At 46.6% G+C, this 10224-nt stretch overlaps 1 protein-coding gene across 1 annotated transcript; it reads right to left on the reverse strand.

The window, feature by feature from the left end:
- On the reverse strand, nucleotides 1-8838 carry NDUFS5 (NADH dehydrogenase (ubiquinone) Fe-S protein 5, 15kDa (NADH-coenzyme Q reductase)). Its single transcript, XM_011955267.1, has 3 exons — nucleotides 8531-8838; nucleotides 5697-5914; nucleotides 1-197 (listed from the first exon to the last, which is right to left on the reverse strand). Exons 2-3 carry the CDS (start codon nucleotides 5910-5912, stop codon nucleotides 93-95), a joined length of 321 nt encoding a protein of 106 aa, XP_011810657.1. The 5' UTR covers nucleotides 5913-5914; nucleotides 8531-8838; the 3' UTR covers nucleotides 1-92.
- Nucleotides 8839-10224: the final 1386 nt, after the last annotated feature.

Below are 10224 nucleotides of genomic sequence, written 5' to 3' on the forward strand. Positions count from 1 at the left end.
ACACTTTGACAAGGAGGTTTTCTGTAAACAACTTTTCCAGTGGAGAACAGAGAACGGGAAAATCAGCCTCCAGACATCAGCAGCTGCTCTGCTCAGGGCCGAGGCTCCTCCTTGCCAATGTGGTGAGGTGGAGGGGTGTACTTCCCTTCCTTTATCAGCTTATCCCGCTGCCTCCTGATGGTACTCACACGTTTCATCTGTCAAAGGAAACGGCAATTAAACTGAGGGAGGAGATATGTGCCATAAAGTGAGAACTGGCAAAACTGACATCAATTTTGGTTTCATTTTTAAACTACAGAAGGCCTTTCATCTTACAGGGCCTCTGAAATGAAGTCTGCCTTCAAAGAATGAACATGAAATCACTTCCCAAGCTTTCAAACAAATTTTTAGTATACATAACCTCTCTGAAAACTAACAACTAAAATGTTCTTAATATATATAGCAATACGGATATTTGCAAAAACCTTTAAGAGGCACATTTGTGTACACTAAAATCTTTTAAAATATTAAAAGTTTAATCCCAGCACTTTGGGAGACTGAGGCGAGTGGATCACTGAGGTCAGGAGTTTGAGACCAGACTGGCCAACATTGTGAAACCCTGTCTCTACTAAAAATACAAAAATTAGCCGGGGATCATGGTGCACATCTGTAATCCCAGCTACTGGGGAGGCTGAGGCAGGAGAATCGCTTGAACTTGGGTGGCTGAGGTTGCAGTGAGCCAAGATTGCACTGCTGCACTCCAACCTGGGTGACAGAGCGAGATTTTGTCTCAATAAGTAAATAAATAAATAAAAGCTGGGCTGGGCGTGGTGGCTCATGCCTGTAATCCCAGCACTTTGGGAGGCCAAGGTGGGCGGATCACGAGGTCAGGAGTTCGAGACCAGCCTGGCCAATATGGTGAACCCGTCTCTACTAAAAATACAAAAATTAGCCAGTCGTGATGGCACACGCCTGTGGTCCCAGCTACTTGGGAGGCTGAGGCAGGAAAATCGCTTGAACCTGGGAGGTGGAGGTTGTGGTGACTCAAGATCACGGTACTGCACTCCAGCCTGGGTGACAGAGTGAGACTCTATCACAAAAAATAAATAAATAAAAATAAATAAATAAATAAATAAATAAAAGTTAAGACAACCTCAGCACTTACATATTCTATGTGGAAGTGGCACTGCTGCTGGTGACTATGCAGTGGGTACGAATGAAGCAGAAATAGCCAATATGAGGTCTCTTTTCTCCATATGGAAGTAAAGGCCTGATTCTTACTCAGCCACTAGTCACCGCTGAGTCCTGAATTCTGTCTCTTCTACTCACATAGGGCATTGGTTGCTTCTCAACAAATCAAAGCTATGTTACACCAAAGTCACAACAATGAACTGGTCCCTGGGTTCTGTGACACAGAAAATTTACTAATTCTGATCACACTATTCCTCTGCTCAAAACCCTCCGATGGCTTTCTATGTTAGTGAGACAAAAAGATGAATCCTTATCATGGCTTACAAGGCCTACTCTAGTGACTTCCTCTCTTAATATTCCCCTCGTTCCCTCCAGTCGGCTCAGCGACCTTTGCACTTGCTGTTTTCTCTGCATGGAGCATTCTTCCCTCATATCCATGTGGCTCGCTTTCTTTAATTCTCTGGTCTGTCTTCTTTTGCTGAGCTCTTCTCTGACTACCCTATTTAAAGTAGCATCCACCTAGCTCCTGCCCCTAGCACTTTCTATCCTTCTCCTGTTTATTCTCCTCATAGTACTTATTATTACCTGTATTTTTACTTGTTATTTTGCTGCCCTTCCTCCCACTGTAGTATAAATTCCACCGAGTCAGAGATTTTTTTGCTGTTTTGCTTACTGTATTCCTAGTGCCTGGACTAGTTCCTGACATAAGTTTTTTAACAAATGACTAACTTTTCACAAAGATATGAAAAATTCATATGTTCAGTTAAACATCTCATTAACCTTAAAGAAAGTGTTGATATAACTTCAGTAGAAAAAAACCCTGATATAAACATTAAAAGATTACTTTCTTACCATTTATCTTAGAGTCTCCCAACACAAGACTAGTCATGATTTTGAACTATGACAATACCATATTTCAAATCTTCCTCTGAGCTAAAAGCAATAACTCTGGATAAAAGGATAGGTTTTGAAGCCAGCCTTGCCAGGATAAAATCCCAGCTCCACCATTTACTAGCTATATAAGTTCAGGCAATGTCCTTAACTTTTCCTTGCCTTAAATTTTGTTTGTTCATCTGTTTGATTTTTTTGAGACGGAGTTTCGCTCTTGTTGCCCAGGCAGGATGGAGTGCAGTGGCGTGATCTCAGCTCACTGCAACCTCCGCCTCTCGGGTTCAAGTGATTCTTCTGCCTCAGCCTCCTGAGTAGCTGGGATTACAGGCACCCCCTCACCATACCCAGTTAATTTTTTGCATTTTTAGTAGACAAGGGGTTTCACCATGTTAGTCAGGCTGGTCTCGAACTCCTGACCTCAGGTAATCCATCTGCCTCAGCCTCCCAAAATTAAATTTTTAACTGTATAATGGGGAAACTAATAGTAACTTATTTCACAGAATTATTGTGAGAAATAAATGCATTATAATATGCTAAGAACTTACAATAGGACTTGATTCTAATTCTCTGACTCACTAGCTTCTTCACTTACGGGGAGGTATCTATTCACTTAAGGTGACCCTGAAAATGGTAACTTACCTATTCATAAATTCACAGGATTGGGAAGTGACCTTAGAGCAATTCTTTAATTGTTTCAGACAAGGAAATAAGACTAAGAAGGAAAAATGACTTGCTCCAAGTCACAAAACTAGTGGTGGTTTGCTGGACATGGCGGCTCATTTCTACAATCCCAGCAGTTTGGGAGGCCCAGGCAAGAGGATCGTTTGAGGGTAGGAGTTCAAGATCAGCATGGGAACCATAGCCAAACCTTGTCTCTACAAAAAATTTAAAAAGCCGCACATGGTGGCATGCGCTTGTCCTAGCTACTTGGGAGGCTGAGGCAGGAGGATGACTTGAGCCTAGGAGCTCGAGAGTGCAGTAAGCTATGATCATGCCACTGCACTCCAGCCTGGGTGACAGAACAAGACCCTGTCTCAAAAACACCACTAACAGGATGGGTGTGGTGGCTCACACCTGTAATCCCAGCACTTTGGGAGGCCAATGTGGGATCGCTTGAGCCCAGGAGTTTAAGACCAGCCTAGGCAACACAGGGAGATCCCATTTCTATTTTATAGACATAAAACCAAAATTAGAGCCAGGTGCAGTGTCTCACACCTGTAATCCCAGCACGTTGGGAGGCCAAGGCAGGGAGATCACTTGAGCTCAGAAGTTCGAGATCGGTCTGGGCAACATAGTGAAACCTTGTCTCTACTAAAACACAAAAAATTAGCTGGGCATGGTGGTGCACTCCTGTAGTCCCAGCTACGTGGGAGGCTGAAGTGGAAGAATCACCTGAGCCCAAGTTGAGGCTGCAGTGAGCCGTGAACATGCAACCGCATTCCAGCCTAGGCGACGGGAGTGAGATGCTGTCTCAAGATACAAATTAAATTAACCAACCAGGCCGGGTGCGGTGGCTCAAGCCTGTAATCCCAGCACGTTGGGAGGCCAAGGCAGGGAGATCACTTGAGCTCAGAAGTTCGAGATCGGTCTGGGCAACATAGTGAAACCTTGTCTCTACTAAAACACAAAAAATTAGCTGGGCATGGTGGTGCACTCCTGTAGTCCCAGCTACGTGGGAGGTGGAGGCAGGAGGTTCCCTTGAGCCCAGGAGTTTAAGACCAGCCTAGGCAACACAGGGAGATCCCATTTCTATTTTATAGACATAAAACCAAAATTAGAGCCAGGTGCAGTGTCTCACACCTGTAATCCCAGCACGTTGGGAGGCCAAGGCAGGGAGATCACTTGAGCTCAGAAGTTCGAGATCGGTCTGGGCAACATAGTGAAACCTTGTCTCTACTAAAACACAAAAAATTAGCTGGGCATGGTGGTGCACTCCTGTAGTCCCAGCTACGCGGGAGGCTGAGGCAGGAGAATGGCGTAAACCCGGGAGGCGGAGCTTGCAGTGAGCTGAGATCCGGCCACTGCACTCCAGCCTGGGCGACAGAGCAAAACTCCGTCTCAAAAAAAATAAATAAAATAAAAAATAAAAATAAAATTAACCAACCAACAACAAATGAGTGGTGGCAGAACCAGCATCAGAACCTGACTCTCCTAACTCCCAATACAATGTTTTTTCTACCTTACTACAATGCCTCCTGTTGGTATCAATTCATAAAAATCTTTTTTTTTTTTCTTGAGATGGAGTCCCGCTCTGTCACCCAGACTGGAGTGCAGTGGCGTGATCTCAGCTCACCGCAACCTCTGCCTCTCGGTTTCAGGCAATTCTCTTGCCTCACCCTCCTGAGTAGCTGAGATTACATGTGTCTGTCACCATGCCTGCGTAATTTTTGTATTTTTAGTAGAGACGAGGTTTCACCTTGTTGGCCAGGCTGGTCTTGAACTCCTGACCTCAGGTGATCTGCCCACTTCGGCCTCCCAAAGTGTTGGGATTACAGGCATGAGCCACCTTTTTTTTTTTTTTTGAGATAGTCTTGCTCTGTCGTCCAGGCTGGAGTGCAGCAGCATGACCTCGGCTCACTGCAACCTCCACCTCCCAGGTTCAAGCAATTCTTCTGCCTCAGCCTCCTGAGTAGCTGGGACTACAGGTGCCCACCACCATGCCCAGCTAATTTTTGTAATTTCAGTAGAGACAGGGTTTCACCATATTGACCAGGTTGGTCTCAAACTCCTGACCTCATGATTCACCAGCCTCGGCCTCCCAAAGGGATTACAGGCTTGAGCCACAGTGCCTGGCCAACTCATTCAACTTTTGAGGAGGTGAACACTAAGCTGTTAACATCCTTTTTCCACTGCATCATTGTTCAGACTCATGTACAGCAATCTCATTAACACCTCCATCTTCTTCAGAGTGGAATGAATCCAGACATTTTTAATGTAATGGATTTGCAAGGTTAAACCTCTTTTGGATTCAATGAATTTGAAATATTTTTACCCAAAGATTTTCAAGGGTCAACATTCAAAGCTAGTTGATATTCTCTGCTTCACAGCCAACTGAAAAAATGGGTATACACACACATGCAATTTCTAACCTAGTGGCTAGAGCAGGGTAAAATACTAAGGAAAATTTGGGAGAAGAGAAAGAATGCTGAGAAACAATGGGCCATCCTCATATCTGAAGGCATTTAATTTCCTCATCATGGTACCAAAGTAGGAAAGGTATTTCACCAGAAAAGCTTTGCCAATTCACATTTTGGCAAGCCACTGCCCACTAAAAACACTTAAGGGTAATCCCAAAGGAGGCCGGGCATGGTGGCTCACGCCTGTGATCCCAGTACTTTGGGAGGCCGAGGCGGGATGATCACCTGAGGTCAGGAATTCAAGACAAGCCTTGAAACCCCATCTCTACTAAAAATACAAAAATTAGCTGGGCGTGGTGGCAGGCGCCTATAATCCCAGCTACTCGGGAGGCTGAGGCAGGATAATTGCCTGAACCTGGGAGGCAGAGGCTGCAGTGAGCCGAGGTCGCACCATCGCACACCAGCCTAGGGGACAAAAGCAAGACTTCGTCTTTAAAAAAAAAAAAATCCCAAAGGAACAAGAAAGTAATTCAGCTTCCATCTCCATCACTTCCTTACCGTTTTCTGCCGAAGCAAACACTCTACAAAATCATCATATTCTATCTTGCACTCTTTCTCTGCCCGGATAGCACCAATTCCATGTGCACATTCTATCCATTCTTTTTCAAAAGCGTGGCATCGAGTAGCAATCTTGTAGGGCTGTTCAGCACTCTGGATTGTCCACCATCGATCTATGTTAAGGCCGAACCTTTTCTGGATGTCCAAGAAAGGCATGGCTGTAATGGAAGACTTAAAAAAATAAGTAAATAAAATCCCACAAGAAAGCAATCAACTAAGAAATTTCTAAGAAAAAATTAGATAATCATGATAAGTAGCCCTCTAGAACACTGTTTGATATTATTCTCCTGATTTCTTCTCACCAAACTTTTTCATTAAATAGTTTCTTCCAGTTTATGGCAGATAAGCAGTTTTTGTGCTTTTTGAAAACTCAAGGAAAAGATAATTACAACTAAAGAACAATGCATAGAAATACTTTCTAGGTCGGGAGCAGTGGCTCACCCATCGTGTGAGATGGAGTCTTGGTCTGTCACCCAGGCTGCAGTGCATGGTGTGATCTCAGCTCACTGCAACCTCCACCTTCTGGGTTCAAGCGATTCTCCTGCCTCAGCCTCCCAAGTAGCTGGGACTACAGGTGCACGCCACCACACTCAGCTAATTTTTGTATTTTTAGTAGAGACGGGGTTTCAGCATGTTGGCGAGACTGGTCTCAAACTCCCGACCTCAGGTGATCCGCCCGCTTTGGGCTCCCAAAGTGCTGGGATTACAGGTGTGAGCCACTGCGCCAGGCCTAAAAAATTTTTTTTTAATTAGCCACTTGTGGGCCAGGCGCGGTGGCTCATGCCTATAATCCCAGCACTTTGGGAGTCCAAGGTGGGTGAATCACCTAAGGTCAGGTGTTCGAGACCAGCCTGGCCAACATGGTGAAACCCCATCTCTACTAAAAATACAAAAAAATTATCTGGGCGTGTTGTCACATGCCTGTAATCCCAACTATTCGGGAGGCTGAGACAGGAGAACTGCTTGAACCCGGGAGACAGAGCAAGCCAAGATCGCGCCATTGTACTCCAGCCTGGGTGACAGAGCAAGACTCCCTCTCAAAAAAAAAAAGGGCCAGGCGTGGTGGTTCACGCCTGTAATCCCGGCACTTTGGGAGGCCGAGGCAGGTGGATCACGAGGTCAGGAGATTGAGACCATCCTGGCTAACATGGTGAAACCCCATCTCTCCTAAAAATACAAAAAATTAGCCGGGCGTGGTGGCAGGCGCCTGTAGTCCCAGCTACTCGGGAGGCTGAGGCAGGAGAATGGCGTGAACCCAGGAAGCGGAGGTTGCAGTGAGCCAAGATCGCGCCACTGCACTCCAGCCTAGGTGACAGAGCGAGACTCCATCTCAAAAAAAAAAAAAGAAGAAGAAGAAGAAAAAAAGAATTTGGATCCTTTGGTCAGGTTCTCTGTCTCATAAATAAATAAATAAATAAATAAATAAATAAGGCACTTGTGGTGGTATGCACCTGTAGTCCCAGCTACTCCTAAGGCTGAGGCAGGAGATTGAGGCCAGGAGTTCAAGGCTTCAGTGAGCTATGACCTGGCCACTGCATTCCATCCTGGGGGACAAAGCGAGATCCTGTCTCAAAAAAAAAAAAAAACAAAAAAACACCCAGAGTGAAAGAAATGGGTTAAGACTTACTTTGTAGAATATAACAGATATTAGGGGAAAAAAAATTTACATGCAAATACATAATAATGTTAAATGTAAAAAAAAAAACAGTATTCCAAACAAAAAAAAAAGCCTCACTGCCTAAGATGACTGAAAGGAAGCACGTGGGCAGACTCACAAATATCAATATAAATGTGTACTCATGGTAGATGTAAAGAATTTAGCCGGGCGCAGTGGCTCACACCTGTAATCCCAGCACTCTGGGAGGCCAAGGCGGGCGGATCACCTGAGGCTCAGAGTTCAAGACCAGCCTGACCAACATGGCGAAACCCCGTCTCTACTAAAAAAAAATACAAAATTAGCCAGGCGTGGGGGCGCATGCCTGTAATCCCAGCTACTAGGAAGGCTGAGGCAGGAGAATCGCTTGAATCCGGGAGGCGGAAGTTGCGATGAACCGAGATCGCGCCATTGCACTGCAGCCTGCATCTCAACAAAAAGGTGAATTTAACTTCTAAAGTTCCTTCCCATCCCTCAGTCATCATTTACTGAGTAGTTACGTTCCAAGCACTCAGATGCGGGGGAAAGCAGCTCCAACGTAAGCACCAGAGACACACACACTCGGAATTGGGAATACACTGCAAGGAACACGAGTGGGTAAGAGCTCGAAGGAGGAAGCACCAACTCTGCCCAGAGACTTGAAAATGCCTTTAAGATGGCTTGCGAGTTCGCCAAGTGAAGATCAATGGGCAGAGCGTTCCAGTTGGGCAACAGCTCGAGTTACAGACAGCCGGAGGCGCTGGGTATGTTTGGGGGACAATGGAGCGCAGCCTGCATGACAGAAAAAAGAATGAAATGAGCTCAGGAGGTTGACGGGGCCGAAATCACGCAGAGCCTGGAAAGCTGGGATAAGGATCGTAGACTTTAGGTTAAGAAACAGAAAACCAAAACATTAGTCCGGCAAAAACCTAAACAAATCTAGAAAGTGGAGCCAGCGGCAATCTCCAGGCTTCGGTGCCATTAGCTGTGGAGGTGAAGCGGCCTGGGAGGGCAGGGAACACGCCCTGAGTTCGGGTCTGGGAGAAGGGGACACACAGCGAGCTAAGAGGAAATCTGTTAAAGAGACCTCGGAAGGAAGGTCCTTAACCTAAACTGACGCGCGGATATAAGCAGCCCCTACCGATCCGATGCTCGTATCCTTGTCTCTTCTCTGGCCGCCGCTTCAGGACGACTAGCTTGCGACGCGGACGCCTGCCGTAAAGGATGACCTCAGCGCGACGTTTGCAGCGCGACGCCGGAAGCTGACCTTCCCTCAGCCGTCTCCCTCGAAAACCACAGAAACCAAGCCGCTTGGCCTGGTATGGTGGCTGACGTCTGCAATCCCAGCACCTTGGAAGGCTGAGGCAGGAAGATCGCTTCAGCCCAGGAGTTCGAGACCAGCCTGGGCAACATGGCGAAACTCCCGTCTCTATAAAAAATAAAAAATTAGCCGGGCATGGTGGTGCATGCCTGTGGTTCCAGCTACTCAAGAGGCTGAGGTGGGAGGATCCCTTGAGCCCAGGAGATCGCGGCTGTAGTGAGCCATGATCACACCATTACATTGCATTCCAGCCCTGGCAGCACAACAAGACCTTATCTCAGGGGGAGACAGCGAGAGCGAGAGAGAGAGAGAGAGAGAGAGAGAGGAAGAAGAAGAGAGAGAGGAGGTAGAGAGAGAAAGAAAAGAAACCAAACCCATCAATTATAGAGACACAGGAAAGGCCTAGCCAATAGTGAGTCCTTGCTCCTTTCTTGCACTGTGCCTAGCATGCTCATGGCAAACACTGACTGGTGAGAGACTTCACCAAAGTCACAGAAGAGAAAGAACACTGGCTCCCTGCCTGCCTACTAGAGGTTAAGCACATGGACTATAAACCCAAACCACCACGTGGGGTCAAATGTAGGCCCCCCAGCCGGCCGCAGTGGCTCAGGCCTGTAATCCCAGCACTTTGAGAGGCCGAGGTGGACCTCCAGCTCCGGAGATCGAGACCATCCTGGCCAATATGGTGAAACTCTGTCTCCACTAAAAATACAAAACTTAGCTGGGCGTGGCAGCAAGTACCTGTAATCCCAGCTGCTGGGAGGCTGAAGCAGGAGAATCGCTTGAACCCGGGAGGCAGAGATTGCAGTGAGCTGAGATTGTGCCACTGCACTCCAGCCTGGGGACGGAGCTAGACTCCGTCTCAAAAAGAAAAAAAAAAAAAAGTAGACCCCCCACCACCAATTTCGTGTGGCCCTAGGAAAGTTTCTTAACTTCACTGTGCCTCAGTCTCCTCATCTGTTAAGACAATTACGGTACTCACAATGGAGGGCTGCTATAGAGATGAACTGATTTATGTATAAAGCACTGAGGCGGTGGCTAGCACATGGGAAACATTCCAAGGCAGTCGCAGTTCTTTGATGTCTCAGCTTTCAGTTTGTGAATCAACTGCTCCCATGCCTGTCATCTGTTCCAGAACCTCCAATGACTCCCTTTGACTACATCAGAGACTCTAAAGTGCTGTGTGTATGTCTTTGGGGGGTGGACCACAGGGTGCATGAGATATTATACATGGAAGGTATGGGAGGAAAATACTAGAACATATATATGTAATTGTTATTGTTGAGACAGGGTCTCACTCCCATTGCCCCGCTGGAGTGCAGTGGTACAATCACAGTTCACTGCAGCCTCAACCTCCCCGAGCTCTGGTGATCCTCCCACTTCAGCCTCCCAAATAGCTGGGACCACATGTGCATGCCACCACGCGCCTGGCCGTCTGTATTATTATTATTATTATTTTATTTGAGATAGGGTTTCACTCCATCACCCAGGCTGGAGTGCAGTAGTGCTATCAT

This window comes from Colobus angolensis, unplaced genomic scaffold (assembly GCF_000951035.1).
Source record: "Colobus angolensis palliatus isolate OR3802 unplaced genomic scaffold, Cang.pa_1.0 Scaffold4, whole genome shotgun sequence".
NCBI lineage: Eukaryota > Metazoa > Chordata > Mammalia > Primates > Cercopithecidae > Colobus > Colobus angolensis.

Bases quoted from the DNA above. Each gene is read 5' to 3' on its own strand.
- NDUFS5 (XM_011955267.1), bottom strand. From the start codon at position 5,912: ATGCCTTTCTTGGACATCCAGAAAAGGTTCGGCCTTAACATAGATCGA. The intron at 198-5,696 runs GTAAGGAAGTGA...TTCCTTTGACAG, and splicing joins GTTTGCTTCGGCAGAAAACG to ATGAAACGTGTGAGTACCAT.